This window comes from Panthera tigris, chromosome E2 (genome assembly GCF_018350195.1).
Source record: "Panthera tigris isolate Pti1 chromosome E2, P.tigris_Pti1_mat1.1, whole genome shotgun sequence".
NCBI lineage: Eukaryota > Metazoa > Chordata > Mammalia > Carnivora > Felidae > Panthera > Panthera tigris.
In genome coordinates, this window is record NC_056674.1 from 59,767,279 (window position 1) to 59,784,283 (window position 17,005).

The 17,005-nt window shown below is 53.0% G+C and overlaps 1 protein-coding gene across 5 annotated transcripts in view; it reads left to right on the top strand.

Moving 5' to 3' along the window:
- The window catches only part of LOC102955899 (BTG3 associated nuclear protein), a 112,229-nt gene that overhangs the window by 45,740 nt on the left and 49,484 nt on the right, over window positions 1-17,005 (top strand). For 3 of the 5 annotated variants that reach the window (XM_042969765.1, XM_042969762.1, XM_042969763.1), the window contains exons 5-6: window positions 6,248-6,364; window positions 8,050-8,225. In XM_042969765.1, the coding sequence (XP_042825699.1) occupies window positions 6,248-6,364; window positions 8,050-8,225 (293 nt within the window). The remainder of the gene's footprint in view (window positions 1-6,247; window positions 6,365-8,049; window positions 8,226-17,005) is intronic. The other 2 variants (XM_042969766.1, XM_042969767.1) reach the window with 1 other exon arrangement.

Consider the following 17,005-nt stretch of genomic DNA (forward strand, 5'->3'; position numbering starts at 1 on the left):
CAGGCAGGTTCTGGGCTGGCGGTGCGGAGCCCCGCGCGGGCTCCATCTGAGGAACCGTGAGATCATGACCTGAGCCGAGGTCTGACGCTGAACCGACTGAGCCGCCCGGACGCCCCACCGACCCCGTGAGGTTTAAAAACCCGATCCTATTAAGGCTTCTTGTTCACCAGGGGGTACCGTCAGCCGGGCCTCCCGGTGCATGCGGGGCTCACGCTGGTGAGCGCACAGAACTCTAGGTCGCCCCACCCTCCGTGGGTGACAGTGCGCTAGGCCGTCCCGTGGGCATCGTCTTCCTAAGTTTCTCTTCTGGCTCACGAGTCTTGGTCCCTTTTCTTTCCGCGGCACGAGACCATGGAGTCTAGAGGCAGGAGCCAGAGGACTGAACTAACTCAGAATCGTTCTCGAATTCATTCACATCTTATACACAGGGGCTTGACTGTATACTGAGCACTCACCGAGGCAGTTGGGGTCTGTCTTTCAGAAAATGGACAGAAAGGCCCCTGTGCAGGGGCTGCCTCGTACCAAGCTAATCTGTAGTGAGCGAGCCATGTAGTGGGTGAGTGCCGTATGGGGCCCGTGGACACAGCAGGTCTGTGCCTCTTCTGTGGGGTTGTGTGTGTGTGCAGTTTTGTTGTTTTATTTAATGTTTATTTTTGAGAGAGAGAGACGGCGTGAGCAGAGGAGGGAAGAGAGAGAGGGAGACACAGAATCCGAAGCAGGCTCCGGGCTCTGAGCCGTCAGCACAGAGCCCGACAGGGGGCTCGGAACCACAAACTGTGAGATCGTGACTTGAGCCAAAGTCAGATGCTTAACTGACGGAGCCACCCAGATGCCCCTGTTGTTTTAAATCATCAGCACCCATCAGAGTCACTTGGGAAAATGGTTAAAAAACACAAAAAATAACTTTGGGCTCTCTGGGGGCAACCCCTAGTTTCCCCAGGAAATTACGGTGTTCAAAGAGTAGTGGGTTATGGACCATTCCTGTATTGGTTTTGGTTGGAAGGTCCCCTTTGCTGCTTGAGAATTTGGGCTCAAATCTAGCTTGGCTTCGTGGGCCTGGGCACGTTACTAGCTGGTCCACACGGTGGTCTGCTGATCCGCGCAGGGAAGGCGCTGTGGTGCCCTCTCCCGCTTTGAGGATTGGGTGTCTCCTTCCACGCGGAGCCCTGGGGGCAGTCCTGCCTGCCATGACTCTCCTGGGGGGAGTGCCTGAGGGCCCTTTGCTCAGTCACTGCACACGGCCGAGTGATTCTTGTGCCCCCCCCCGGTCACAGGTCACTGGGCCACGTCACAGAGCATTTTTTGCTTCTGGATGATCCTATTTTACCCAAGAGTATACAACTTGGGCGATTTGCATAATCTTAGAATTAAAACAGGACAGTCTATGAGTCTACCCTTTTCCCTTTTACTTAATTTTGGTTTTCATTTAATAAGAACTTAAAAAACAAACCAACATATGGTTATAGGTAAGGGTATAGAAAATGATTTAAGATTGCCAAAGAATGAGTTGAGCATGTAGTTTTTAGAAAACAAAACGATTGGGGCTCCTGGATGGTTCCGTCAATTTGGGTGTCAAACTTTTGATTTTGGCTTAGGTCGTGATCTCACAGGTTCATGGGTTTGAGCCCCATGTCAGGCTCTACGCTGACATTGCGGAGCCTGCTTGGGATTCTCTGTCTCTGTCTCTCACCCCTCCCCCACTTGCTCTTTATCTTTCTTTCAAAATACATAAAAATACACTTAAGAAAACAAAATGAGGGAGAGAGAAATTGATCATTGGAACATAGAGCCTAGAAATAGCCCCGCTGAGCTTTGACAGAGGGTCGAAGACCAGTGGGGAAGGGCAGCCTTTCGACACACGAGCCAGGGCACTTGGACGTCCCCGGGCGGAACGAGCGAGATGAACCTCGGTGTCCCACCATACCTGGAACAAAAACTAATTGTAACCGGAGCACACGTTTAAATACAAAACTGTAACACCTGTAGATGAAGACGTAGGGGAAAGTGTTTGGGGCCCGAGGCCCGGCTCAGACCCCCAGACTTGACAGCGAAAGCGCCACCCGTGGAAAAGGAGCTATCAGACATGATGGAAGTCACCGAGTTCTGCTCCACGAAGACCGGTGAGGAGGACGGAGAGTCAGGCTGCAGATGGGAAGGCCATGCTGGTTCGCCACGCACCTGGCAGGGACCGACGGCACGCTCACCTGCAGGAAAAAGACTCGAACAGATACGTTGCCAAAGAGGAGATCTGGGTGGTGAATGGGCACGTGACTCTTAGTCGTCGGGGAGACGCGAGTCCAAACCACACCGAGTGTCGCTCCACGTCTGTCAGAATGGCGAAAAGCACCGAATGCTGGCGAGGATGCGGAGAAACTGGATTTCTCATCCCTTGTTGGTGGGAATGTGAAAGGTACAGCCATTCTGGAAAAGTCTGGCGGTGTTTTTTGTAAAGCTAAACGTGTACTTACCACAGGGCCCAGCAGTCACATTCTTGGGCATTTCTCCCAGAGAGATGAAAACTTAGGTTCACGACTTCTACGGGGATGTCCGTGGCAGCGTATTTGTAAGAGCCCAAACCTGCCAGTACCCCAGATGCCCTTCTGGAGTTAAAGGTTCACAGACCCCTGTGCCGCGGGAAACTGCGCAGCAGTGACGCCGGTTGAACCGGTGGTGGCTCTGCCCCTTGGATGATCTGGGGCTTCCGCTGAGTACAGAAAGCCAGTTTCCAAGGTCACGAGCTGTTTGATTCCACGTCTGTAATATTCTCGAAATGTGAGGACCGTAGATGGAGAGCAGGTTAGCACTTGCCGGGGGACAGGGGTGGGGCTGGGAGGCCGGATGTGTCTAAAGGGGCAGCATGAGGCCGCTGCTCGTTAGCGGTGGCACGGTGACGGCACAGTGACGTGGGTTTACACATGGGGTCGATCCGTGCACAACCGCACACGCGTGCACAGAAACTGGCGGCGGAGTCCGAGTGAGGACTGCCGTCGCATTGACGGAAGCGTCCCGGTGTTGACTTCCTGCTTCTGATGCTGTACTGCAGGCTTTATGGGACGTCGCCACCGGGGACCTAGGACTTGATGTGGTACTTCTGTTCCTTCTATGGTTACTTCACAGCAGAACCTGTAGGGGATACGTTCGCACCTGTGTGTGTGTGTGTGTGTGTGTGTGTGTGTGTGTGTGTGTGAGAGAGAGAGAGAGAGAGAGAGAGAGAGAGATCTCACACACACACACACACACACACACACACACAGTGCACCAGCACACCCTGTAAAGGATTTGTTATATGGAGTTGGCTTACGGTTGTGGGGGTAGCCAAGCACGCTTGGAGTCCAGGGCAGGTAGGCAGGAAGGGGAGATCGGGATCAGCTGGCAAGAGCTGTCCGGCGTCTCCAGTCCCAGGGACAGAATGCCTAAACCTCCTTTGGAGGGGCTCTCCTGATCAGGCCAGGTCCATTCAGAGTAGTCTCCCGTCCGGTTAATTTAACCTCAGCCACTTGGGACTTTTAATCCATCTGCAGAATTGCTTCGCAGCAGATGCACATCAGTATCTGATTGAATAATTGGGGACTGTAACTCAGCCCAGGCAAGACACTTCCATTCTTGTGGCAGTTTTCCTATAATCAGCCCTCAGATGACTACTGCATTCTTACTCGTGTGATACGGATATTCCTTAATTTTTGAAAAATGAAATATTCTTCTTATACAATTTGAGGTCGATACAAGTACGTTGCATTAGTTGAAGGGGTATAATTTCTGGCATATTGTGACCTGGATATTTAAAAACAGAGTGCATTCGTTGTTTTCTTAAACATTTCCATTATGGTATGAATACTATTACCCGTTTAAAAGCATCCCATGAATAAGCTTTCCACAGTTGAATTTCACCCTATTCCTTTTGCTTTTTGGAAGTTCGTTCCCGTCTTGCGCGCCCCACCCTGCAGTTTACCTCATCCACCAGGCTGACGCAGTCCTCCTTTGCAGCGGACACGTGGATAGAAATTGCAGCTGGGACCTGTGTTTCCCGTAGCCACAGGGCTCAGCTCTTTTGGCTGAGTTCTCATTACGGTCACTAGTGCGTAGCTGAACAGAACAGCTTACGTGTGTTACTTGTGTGACTGATTTTTAATAATTCGGTGTCAGGAGTGTGATTTTGAGATGGATGGGGCTTTAGATTTAGTTAATCCTTGAATCCATGGATGATAATGACTTATCACTCAAGGTGAGACCGGGTTCGGCCTTGGTCCTGCTTCCCTTGGTAGTTTTTAAAGTTTTGAGTGCTGAGAAACTTGGTTCCCGTGAGGGCAGAGGCGCCTTTCAGCTCCTCAGGTCTTTAAGGTCTTTGTACACTGTCGTCAAGAACTACTTCTGATCATCTATGAGCTGAAAAGGTCCCTTGGTCCTCCGTCAGTTTCGTTGAGAACAAGGAATGGTAACCCGGTAACTCGCCCAGCGGTGCTTGGTCGGTCAGCGGAGGCGTAGACTCTTCACGCCCCGCCTGGTGTCTCAGAGTGGCCTCGTGTTCCCTTCTGGGGTCCCCGCGTCCCACGTTCACGTCCTTTTGTTTCAGGGTGGGAAAGGGGCTTTGTGAAAGGGAACAGACACGTTGACGAGGGTGCTCTCTCAAGGGAAACATTTTTGGAAAATAGTAAGTTGTGCAAGGTGAGGACTGGGGCGTTGCATCGTGAGAGCTGCCCACACCCGGGAACTCCCCGAAAGTCTTGGGGTACATCCAGGGTGCCTCTTCACATTGAAGCTGGTTGCTTCAGAACATCGTTTCCTTGATCTTAACAAGAATCGTTAAGGAGCAAAGGTACATTTACTCAAACAATTTGCCAGATGGTGCCATGAATACATTTTAATCTTTTTTCTCCAGGACTTCTGAGACCTCTACTGTGCTCCTGTCCATTGTGAATTCTCATTAGGGAACTGTTGTCACCCCGCAGGGTCATCCCGGTTAGTTGCTCAGGGAGGAGTGGAGAGGAGACAGGTGCATGCATGTGGGATCCTGGGGTGGCGGGAGCAGGGAGCAGTGCCCCACGGGACATACTTCAGGAGAACGCCCAGTGCATCCAAACCATTCATCTCCTGTTTTGAAAGAGGGAAGCTGAAATCGTCGAAGCCTGTGGGTGGCCACAGTACCAAGTCGAAGGTCACCTGTGTCACCTGTGAGGCCTGCCTGTGGACAGGTTGTAAGGATTTGGTGGGTTACTTTAGGTGTCACCAGAGAACAAAGGGAATCGCTGTAAATACAAAGTTTTGAATGAAATGCAATTGATTATGCTTTTATTTTAGAAAACACCTCACGGTCCTGCGATTTACTCGGACGTGAGATGGTGCCATTTGTGACCCTGATTTTGGGAGGGGGCGTTTAACAGCCGTGTCGCTCTGACACGGGGCTACATTTTCTTACGTGCTTTTGGTTACGTGAGGTTTTCTCACGTGAGAGCAGTGGTTCTCCCAGAGTCGTGAAATTTAAGCACGACCCGTGCTCAGGTGGCCTTGCCGTGCATTTCCGGTGCTCTCTGGCCCTGTAGCCTCCTGAGAGCGTGCCCGCACTTCCTGTGGCCAGAAGATGAATGACCGAGCAGTCTCCTGGAGAACCTTGGTGCGATAAGCTCCTGGCTGCTGCTTAAACTCACAGCGCCACCTCGAGGAAGGTCCCCGGATAGGGGCTCTGTTCTTTCGTGGACTCGCTTTCCTTCAAAGCAAAGACCTGTGTGTGGTCCACACACTCCCCTAGTAGAAGCCGGAGGTGATAAATGTCAGGTGTTTTTGCCCACAGTCCTTCTGTCGTGTTTGCCCCTGTCCTTCCGGAGCTCACATTTCGGAATGGTGTCGATACGTGTGGTTCTGAAAGCCTAGGCCGCCGTGCAGGCATTCCTTGGGATGGGACGAGTGAAAATACCAGCTGAGTTTCACGCAGACATGCTACTTCAGGAGCCTCACTGTCACCCGTGGCCTTTGGCTCCCTTCTGTGTAAAGGTGTAAATACTCCGATCTCAGCTCAACTAAGCATACTAGCAGCGAGGGGTGGTAAGCTCTCGACAAAACGGTTCACCTCTGGTCTATCCTATGCCCGGTGTAGACCGTAAATCACTTTAAACGTGACTTCTGTGTGGGGCCCCCTCCCTCCCGTAGCGCAGGTCATTGGATGCTGAGTGTATTGAATGACTCTTGTGTATTCTGACAATGAATGTTGTTGTTTTAAGGTCTTCTTTTTCTTTGTGATTCTTTTGTTCCCTAGCGCCGTCCCCCAGACTACAGTAATACTCAACAGTGATCGGCAGAGCGCCATTGTAGCCAAGATGGAAGAACCCTTGGGCAGCAGGGCACCGGACCCCCTGGAATGTACCGTTAGCAAGTCAGTAGCCACCACACCAACCCCACCTTTCACTGCCACTGCCACCGCGATGAGTCCCCTCGGGAGCCGCTCCACGTCCTGAGCCGGGCACAGCTGGCCGGTCGAGCCCAGCGGGCGCGGCCCACAGTTGTTTGTGGTGGGCAGGGGCCGTGCTGCGTGCAGGCCCAGGTCCCGGTGTGCCAGCTGGAGAAGGGGACGTGTTAAGGGGGGACGCACCGGGAACTTCTGTGTCCGGTGCTCACGTGCCCAGCGGGGAGACGGCTCTGTGTTTCCACAGCAGCCGGTGGGGCTCGTGCCCTCCTCCCTCGACCACCGCCTCCTCACGTGTGTCTGTCTGTGTGTCTGTCTGTACAGCAGCGTGTCAGGTCCACAGACACCTTCTATTGAGTTTGCTAAGCGATGAAGGCATTTCGAGGTGATGATTTTCTTCTCCCACCTTTTTCTCTTGAGACACTGGAAGTGTAACCTCGGTCAGAAATAAGGGTGCGTAAGAGGCATCGTGTGACGGGGAGGTGTGCTGTGGACGGCCCTGCCCGGCAGTCTGGGCTCCGCTTTTCCTGGCGACCTGCCCCGAGATGGTGGTTTTGCTTATTGTTTCCATCAGCGTGTTCACAGCGTCCTGTTTGCCTTTTTCTCTCAGTGCCCTCCGCAGATTGTTCCTGCCCCAGCTCTGTCCCGTTGTCTTTATTGTCCGAGCCCAGGCTCCCAGGGCCTAGCTGTGCCGCGGGCCTGCCGTGGCGGGTGGCGGGAGAAGAGTTGTTGACGCTCAGGCTGAGGAGATCTGGGGATCTGGGAGGCGGGGTCAGGTGTGCCTCCCGCAGGGGCTCGGCCGGAGGTCAGCTTGGGCAGGCTGCTGCGGGATCGAGTTCAGAAGCTGGAGTCCCAGCCTGCGGCACGACCACGGTTGGAAGCATGTTTTTGTCTTTGTGAACGGGGACCTTGGGCTTCGTCCCCCTTCTCGGTGCTTAGCAGTCCCCACGAAGGGATGTGGAGAGGGTTGCGGTAGAGGCAAGTAGCTTGTCTCCAGGTAATAAATACGTATGTTTTGGGCCTTTTTTGGAGCTGGCGGCTTGTGCCCTGTTTTTCTGGCAGTTTCTTACTGCTCCACAGCAGGACCCCTTTAGTGGTGAGAACATCCTCTGGGAGAGTCTCGACTGGCTTTTCAGACCCACTTCAGTGGTTTTTGTTGGTGAGAATAGTTAGGAGTGTTGACTTTGTTAACAGAGGCTGAGTCCCTTCTAGAAGGCCTACCAGTGTGGAGTGGATTGGGTCAATGGAAGTCTCCAGGCACGCTTGCTCTCCGATGAGTCTTTCCCATGACACAGCCCTAACAGTCGCTCTCACTCAAGTGCCGGCATTTTGTGGGAGCACCTCCACGATCAGAGAGCCGCCTTCTAGGCCTTGAGTCACCGTGGGTGGTGGTTTTACTTCTTCTGCGACACGAACACGTTTGTCGACTTTTACGTTTCACACAGTTTCTTCCAACCCCAGACCATTTCGTGCGATTCGGTCGCTGTTCCCCCGAGTAGAGAGAGCGGTGTGGGAAGACTCGCGAGCTGCCGCCTCGTGCAGTTAGGTTCTCTGATGAGTGGTGGAAAGAGGCACGCGGCGGCTTCAGCGCTAGTCTCTGCTCGTTGCTTGTGCTGTTCTCACAACATCGGCTGGTGTTTTTGTTTCCCGCTCAGCGCGGTGCCCGGGAGACGGCAGAACACCATTGTGGTGAAGGTGCCGGGTCAGGATGACAGCCACAACGAGGACGGGGAGAGCGGGTCCGAGGCCAGCGACTCCGTCTCCAACTGTGGACAGTCGGGAAGTCAGAACATTGGGAACAACGTCACCCTCATCACCCTGAACTCGGAAGGTGCGCCTGCAAAGCTTCTTTCCTTTGCCTGAATGGCAGTAGGTACAGCATTCTGTTCTGTTCTGTGTGTTTTTTGCTTTTCAGGAAAGTCGTGCGGTCCCTACCTTAACACGATAGTCCAGCTTGATGGTTTTCCGACTTTACGGCGGTGCACACGCGGTCTGTGTGCAGTAGCCATTGTGCTTTGGGTTTTGAGTTTGGATCTTTTCCCAGGCCACCGACGTGCGGTCCGATCCTCCCTCCTGGCGCGGGGCAGCGCGATCGTGAGGTCGATGGCCGGAGCCCCGACAGACGCCCTGCACCCACACTGCCATTCCGTCAACTTCAGCGGTGTTGGTGCGGTGGGTGCGTGCGTTCCGTGAGTGGTTTCACGCGTCGCGATCTGTGCGAGATGACTCCGCCCAGCGACAGGCTACCGTGAGCACAGTGAAGCTGGGCCGGGCTGGGGCACGATGTTTGGTAGGTTAGGGGCGTTAAGTACATTTTTGACTTCGAATGTTTCCAAACCCGCAATAGGTATTTTGGGACATGACCCCATCCTAAGTTGAGGGACGTCTGTATGTGTTTGCTATTTGTAAAACGTGGTAGGAGACAGTGGAAATTCTGCGCACGTTCAGGCGGTTTCTGAAGGCTTTCTAGTGACGGACACACCGCTGTGCTTTTAGAACCAGGAGCTGGTCATTGCCTTTGAACAGAGGTCTCTCCACGTCTCTGCTGGGGGCCAGACGTAGGTGCCCAGAGGGGACTGTGCCACGTCCCGCGAGAGGTAGAGGGAGCTGCTTGGCGGGCGCCCAGACCAGAGCCCGTTTCGCCCACACCGCGTCCTGTCCACCTGCTTCTCCTGCCACAGTCTCCGTAGCCACCTGGTGCCTCTGTCCTGCCTCTGCAGGCTAACGTGGGCCAACGTGGGCTGCCCACATGGCCTCCCACAGCACGGGGAGGAGGGGGAGTGCAGGCGTGTTAGTGCAGTGTTCCCGACCTGTAAAGCCTGTGCTTTATTCACTGGTAAACTTGTGTGGTTTTTTGTTTTACGTCTGAGTTGTTGATTTTGACTAAAAATGCAACGTAGCTTTCCTAAAACGATGATGTAGATTTACCGAGCCACGATTTTTTTGTGAGACCAGTTACCATATCTGAAACATTGAAAACAGCGTTTTTCTCAAAGTCTTGCTCACTTCTGACATAAATAGCAAGGATCGGGACAGCAGAGCAGGAGCAGGGAGAGAAACAGAGTTTAGTGACCGCCTTTTAAAAAAACCGAGATCAGGGGTGCCTGGGGGGCTCAGTCTGTTAAGCGTCTGACTTCGGCTCAGGTCGTGATCTCAGGGTTTGTGGGTTCAAGCCCTGCATCGAGCTCTGTGCTGACAGCTTGGAGCCTGGAGTCTGCTTGGATTCTGTGTCTCCCTTTCTCTCTGCTCCTCCCCTGCTCACACTCTCTTTCTCTTTCTAAAATAAACGTTAAAAGAAGGTGTTTTTTTTTTAACTAAAAAACATCTCATTTGGGGCGCCTGGGTGGCTCAGTCGGTGAAGCGTCCGACTTCAGCTCAGGTCATGATCTCGCGGTCCGTGAGTTCAAGTCCCGCGTTGGGCTCTGTGCTGACCGCTCAGAGCCTGGAGCCTGTTTCAGATTCTGTGTCTCCCTCTCTCTCTCTGACCCTCCTCCATTCATGCTCTCTCTCTGTCTCAAAAATAAATAAACGTTAAAAAAAAATTAAAAAAAAATATCTAATTTAATTACCGTAGATTTGACCTATTAATTTATTTATTACATTTACTTATTTATTTTGAGAGAGAGAGAGAGAGAGAGAGAGAGAGAGAGACGGAGCATGGGCGGGGGAGAGTAGAGAGAGAGGGAGAGAGAGAATCCCAAGCAGGCTCTGAGCTGTCAGCCCAGAGCCTGACATGGGGCTTGAACTCACAAACTGTGAGATCGTGACTTGAGCTGAGATCAAGAGTTGGATGCTAAGCTGTCTGAGCCTCGCAGGTGCCCTCAAGTTTACCATCATAAAGCGTACAATTCAGTGGGTTTTTAAAGTACATTCACATAGTTGTACACCCAGCCCCCGGTCTAATGCCGGGACATCTCTGTCACCCTGGAAAGCAGCCCTGGCAGCCACCGTCCACTTCCTGTCTTTGGAATTACGTGCTGCAGGCACTTGGCACACGTGGGCCGCGCAGTGCCGTCCACGGTGTGGCGAGTATCGCCGCTCCGATCCTTCTGTGGCTGGGTCCTTCTCCGTCGTGTGAATGGACCACATTTTGTTCATCTGCTCATCTGTCGCCGGACCCTTGGGGTGTTTCCGCTTTTTAACTGTTCGGAACGTTCGTGAACAGGTGTTTGGGAGAACGTGTGGTTTTGTTTCTCTTGGGTAGCACCCGGCAGTGGAATCACTGGGTCAATTTTTTACACATTAAATTTGAGAAAGAGAGGGGTGTCGCCAGTGTCGGCGAACGGGCATTAAACATCCGTGGAGGAGATGGTGTTCCCAGCAGTCGCAGAGAAGCCTGATCGTTCTCTCTGTCCGGGTGGGTCCTGGGTGAGCACGCACACAGGTCTGACCAGCCGGCCACTTAAGGCCCGGTGTTTGTTCGGTCTAAAGTGCGTCACCTAAGGCACGTAACACTCGATAACGCCACGAGTTTCTGAGGTTGTCGTAGATACAACATATTCCATCTTTTTATGTGTGTTACTGTGATGTGATTAACGTGAGATATATTTCACTTGGAGAAACTACAGAGTGACACAAATGAACATAGAAAAAGGGGTCAAATTTCCAGCGTCTACATGTCTGTGGGGGGAAAAAATACAGATTTTCTTTTGATCTGAGTCTGAGTTCTTTATGAGCTGATGCATTTGTCGAAAGCGTTACTCTCTAGCAGATTGTTTCCATCGGATAGGACTCTTGGACGGTACCTGTTGTTAGGATTGGGCAGACGAGGCAGAGTTGACTGATTCTGAATTTTACCTTATATCAAAGAAGAGGTCACGATTCAGGATCATTCTGCCTGACCGTTGCACTAGGAGAAAACGTGCGGTGACACATTTGTTGTGCTGACACTCCTTGGGAGGGTCCCCGCCGGCACTTTGCCTGCTGTGTGGAGCCCGGGCCGCGCCGCCCTCGTGGCACCGTGGTCTGTGTGGGAGGACACGGAGGCGGACGGAGTCCTCTTTAAGTGGGTGCCTCGGACGTAACTGTTGAGGAGGAAGCTACTCCGCTGGCATCTCGTATCAGAGTTACCGTCGACCGATAGTGGCATGTTCCGTGAAACACGTCTGTGAGGCGGATGGGTGCGCGGAGAGGTGGGTGAGCGCTTTGCCTGCCACGCGCTCCCCACGACTAGAACCCCTCGCTGAGCTGGAGAGAGCGTCAGGCAGCTAGTTGTGTTAGAGAAGCACCATTCACACGCAGAGCTCCGAAGGGCCGTGAGCTCGGCTTTCGTGGGGTCATTTAATTCCCGCTGACGGCCCAGAGCTGCAAGTACGCAGACCGTTCTTACCTTCGTAGAAAAGTATTTCAGTGCTTGCGGTTTTAGAAACCACAGGTTTCAAAATGGTTTATTTCTTAAGAATTCCAAACGGTTTGCCCGAGTTGACGTGTTCTTTTATATCACATTTGGAGTCCGATCATTTACCGCAAGGTATCGTAGCATTTTGTCCCCGTGTTTTTGTGTAGGCTATTTTGTCTGTCATGGCACAGATTTCCTCAGAATCAGAGAGGAGTGCTAACTGTTGAGGGCAGTGGGCAGTAAACTTACTCTGGTTCCAGTTCCTCTCTTCTCTTGGCATTGCGGTCATAGTTCAGCATCGGGGTGTCATCGTTCAGAGGTTAAGCTGGCCGAGTCAGAAACAAAGCAGCTAAAATAGGACCAAAAATGGAATGTGTTAAAATCAACGAAGAGACTTAGTGATTTTTTTTTTTTAACTTTTAATGGTTATTTATTTATTTTTTGAGAGAGAGAGATGCAGCGTGAGTGGGGGAGGGGCAGAGAGAGAGGGAGACACAGAATCCGAAGCCGGCTCCAGGCTCCGAGCTGTCGGCACAGAGCCCGTCGTGGGTCTCGAACTCACAAGCCGTGAGATCGTGACCTGAGCCGAAGTGGAATGTCGAACTGACTGAGCCACCCAGGCGCCCCAGATTTAGTGATTTCTTAATAAAGAGTTTAAATTCTTGCTGTCTTTGCACTTGAGAATTCTTAAGAAACTTCAGTAATCCTTCTCATAAGATGTTGGGTACTCAGCTTTAATGGGGAGGGATGGTACTTGAGTTATAATTGGATTATTGTTGGAAATTGGCCTCATGAATGTTCCAAAGCCCAGTCAGTAACGTGACTTCTGCGGTAAATCTCTGGGATGTACTCGGTGGGGGCAGCAGGGTAACATCTGGCGGGAGCGGTTCATTTGGGAGAGGTCGTCGGTCACGGCGCCAGGAAGGGGACGGCTCCAGGGGCCGTGAAATACGACGGGTGCAGATTGCCGTGTTCACAGAACATCAGCCTGCGTGTGTGAAGAAGGAAGCGTAGCCGGGAACGTTTCTCGAGGATCTGTTTACATAATTCATTTTACAGGAACTTTTTTGAAACAAATTCTTCATGAGGTCATAACATTGAAAGCCAGCCTATCGTACCGGCCGTCGTAAGTGGGCTCCTGCAAGAGCGGGATCACAGACAGGTCGGCGACCGATCCCGGCGAGGTTGACGAGGACCGACCGGCGTTAAGGGTGCCGGTGCGTCCTCGGGCGCGGCAGACCGTGGCGGACGGGCCGCGCGGGGAGGCCGTTGCGGCACCTCGCCCCGCGTTCCGGAACGGGCAGCGTGTGACGCCTCCCGGAGACACCGTGTCTGTGCCCGGAGGTTCCCGCTCTTCGGTGGCAAAGGACCGAGGCGTCCTTGGTCTCCGCTGTGGTGGTCGCGGGCGAGCTCGTGACGACTCGTGCTGAGCGGGGCAACCTGGCCCGAGCCGGCAGCCTTGCCGTCCGGTCGGCGGGGTGCCTGTGTGGTTTCTGTGCGACGCGCTCACAGGGGCTCCGGTGCCAGAGACCGTTGGTTTTGTCCCTTTTCCGTAGTATCCTGTGTGTACCTCAGTCCTCTTGAGTTGCCTCTCTGAAGACCCCCAATTATCAATCTGTTTATAGCTCACAGACGTCACATCGCTCCCAAATGAGCATGTTGTTCGGGCAATGGGTGCAAAGTGAACTGTGTCTAATGCCAGAATGGCCGGCGGGTCGTCCGTTCTCGTGGGTCGGTCGGAGGTCGGAGCGTCCCCAGCGCTCTTTGAGGGTGACGCACGTGAATAAGAGGCACAGTCGGAGTGTAAGCCCCTGAATTTCAAGGATTTAGAAGTCGGTGCCAAGTTGTACCGTGAGTGACTCAGCGCTGGGAGGCCGGCCCGGCCGGGCACGTCTTGGAAAGCCTTGGTCGGCTCATGCCCGGGGCTGCCCTCGATGAGCACGGCCAGAGCCTGCGGGCCGGGCCGCCCTGTCCTCGCCGCCCCTGCTCCACGCGGCAGCGTGGAGAAAGCCGCACGCCATCGGTCGGTTTTAAAGGCAGCAGACCTCACTGGGCTTGTCCTCGCTCGAGAGGCTGATGATGTTTGCTCCAGGAAGGGGCGCGGCGAGTCGGGTGTGCTGGGCAGTGAGGGCCACGGGAGACTTGGGAGCGCCGGGCTCCGGGAGCCTCTGAGGGATTCACCCTGTGGTGCCATTCCTGTTCGCGGCCGTGTCTTCGTTGTACGCAGTCCGTTGCTTTTGAAAGTCATTAAGTTTGCGGGCCTTAACAGAAGCCACACGAAAGTTACTTTTTGGTCGAGATGGAAAATGCAGCCTGACACCAGTCACGACTGGCAGTCTGTTCCCTGAAGTCTTGCCCGGAGACGGTGGAGGCTGACTTTGAACGAAGCTGATGTGAGGTTTGCTGTGACCGTGTCCCGTGTCTCTGAGAAACCCTGGGGCCCCTACTGAGTCACGGAGTGTTGCCGCCTTTTGTTTGTTCACTGTCCTCGGGGTAGCGTCACTTCTCACGATAACAGAGAAGCGATTACGTGGCGTCTCGGTCACAGCCAACAGATGCCCGCGGCTATGGGCAGCCCTCCCCGAGGGTGTCGGGCCTCTGGGAGCATCACCGGGACCCACGAGCGTGCCCCAGCAGCACGTTCACAGGAGGTGGGCACCCGCTCCCTTGCCCTTCTCTCCGTGGTGCTGCAGACACACGGGACTCCATGACCGAGACGTTTTTCGGGGCTGGCAGGCAGGACGGGCAGAACCACGTTGTCTTTGGAAACAGGTGAGGTGGCGAGTTAGGGTTGGTTGGAGTGAGACGGCGTTTGGAGTGGCTGGTAACCACTTTCCCCGCCCCTGCCACTTTGCGGTCACGCACGGATGTTGGCGGCGACGCCCTGAGCAGAGAGCGCCCGAGCTGCAGTCGGCCGCGTGAAGTCCCGGCTCGCGTGAGTGCTGGGTCGGTGCCGTCCGGGGAGAGAGCGTGTTCAGGCCTGGGCCCTGGGCACGCAGTGAGTTTGGCAAGGCTCACTGCCGTCACCGGAGGGGAGTGCGCGTCGTGGTCGGGCGCGTCTGTGCACACGTGTGCCAGCAAGTATTGAGAGGGAGCATGACGCCAGGTGGCCCTTTTCTCTCCGTTGAACCTGTACTATCGTGAGAATGTGGCAGCCGCTCGCGGCTTGGTGCTTTCTTCTGTTCGCCTTCCTGGGGCTCAAGTAGACCTCGGAACAAATATTTGTACTCAAGTGTTTTAATGGCAAGAAAATTCAAGTTACCGCTCGGTTTTTCATTACGTTGGACTTTGCAGAAGTGCCAGCTAATTGCATTGAGAATTTAAATGATTGGGATAGAAGGCAAGTTTCTTTTTCTCATAATCTGCTAGTTTTTAAATAAAGCCAGCAGAACCTTTCTATTGTTTCCGATGCCCAAACTGACCAAGCTGTCTTGGTAAACTAAGTCCTCTATGGATCGTTAAAAGGTGAATTTCTCAGATATTTATGTGAAAGGACGTTTCATCTCGTTTTCCATTTGAAGGACCTGATTCATTGTCCTGGCGACAAGCTGGAGTCCAGACCGGGTTCTCGCTCCCGCAGTGGAAGTGGGTTAGGGCTGAGTGTTTCCAAGAGGGGGCGAAACTAAACCAGCTGGTCGGCCGGTATGACCCCGTGGAGGCGGGGGGCCAGAGCGTCTCCGGTGTCCTCTCTTCTTGCCGGGGGTCCTGGAGGTGCCGCCCAACGCCCCGACGACCACAGATGGTGACGGTGGAGCCCGGGGGTCCTTTCTCCCACTGGGGTGGGTCCCCTGCTTCCGCGGCAGTGGTTTGTCATTTCTGTGTTGGGCAGCGTGACTTGGGCTGTAGTTCTTGTCCACTGGGCTTGACTTCTTGCTCTAGAGACCACGTGCCTGGGACTCACAGAGTGCCTGGTGAAGTTAGGGGTGAATAGTTTGTACATAGGTCATAAAATGCCTTCTAAGAATTTTTGAGACGTTTGATTGGAATAAAGTTTCTAGATAATTTCCTGTGTTATGCAAGAAATTTAAACTGTTATTTTCAGGAGTGATAGGAGGGTGGGGAGTAAGGGAAACTCATTTTTTAGAGTAATTTACTTTTGGGGGGGGGGAAGCATCATTTCTTGAAATAATACTATAGGATTTTTTTTGAGTGCTAAACCTTAATAACATTCTTGGTACGTATCTTTAATTTTTTTACGGTTTTTTTATTTTTTTAATTACTTTTAAAATTTACGTCCAGGTCGGTTAGCATGTGGTGCGACAGTGATTTCGGCAGCAGATTCCAGTGATTCATCCCCTATGTGTAACACCCAGTGCTTCTCCCAAGTCCTTAATGCCCCTCACTCGTTTAGCCCATCCCCCCTCCCACAGCCCCTCCAGCAACCTTCTGTTTCTTCTCTGTATTTAAGTATCTTATGGTTTGTCCCCCTCCCTGTTTTTATATTGTTTTTGCTTGCCTTCCCTTATGTTCATCTGTTTTGTCTCTTAAAGTCCTCATAGGAATGAAGTCCTATGATGTTTGTCTTTGACTAATTTCACTTAGCATGATGCCCTTCAGTTCCCTCCACATAGTTGCAAATGGCAAGATTTCCTTCTTTTCGATTGCCAGGTAATACTCCATCGTATATGTAAACCGCATCTTCTTTACCCATTCGTCTGCCGATGGGCATTTGGGCTCTTTCCAGACTTTGGCTGTTGTCGATAGCGCTGCTGTGAACATGGGGGTGCACGTGCCCCTTCGAATCAGCACACCTGGATCCCTTGAATAAATGCCTAGTCGTGCGGTTGCTGGGTCGGAGGGCAGTTCTCTTTTTAATTTTTTGAGGACCCTCAGAACTGTTTCCTAGAGGGATTTAAACTGACACCTTTCATCCTCCAGAGCATTCTGGTAGCGTTTCCAGAAGCCCGTGTGCTTGGCACGGAGGACAGGTGTCTTTGCTGATAGGTGTCAGCAGGGAGTGGGGAACGGAAGCCAACTTCCTGTGAGGGCCTGGTGAGGAGACCGCCCGCCCCCCGCGTCCACCGTGGCCGTTGTCCCAGCATCGCGATTCTCCTGCTGGCCTTGGCGTCCTCGGCTGAGGGCGTGCCCTTCAGTGTTCTCTTCTGTGGCGCTCTGAGCAGAGGCCAGTTGCTGAGGACAGACTCATTGCTGATGAATCAGTCTTACTGACGATTAATCGTGTCTGACGTGAAAAAAATGAGGCTTCGCTTTGATGTGTAACTTTGTTCGCTCATTTAGCATCACGTCTTGCCTCCGGAGAGTTGGAATCTTTT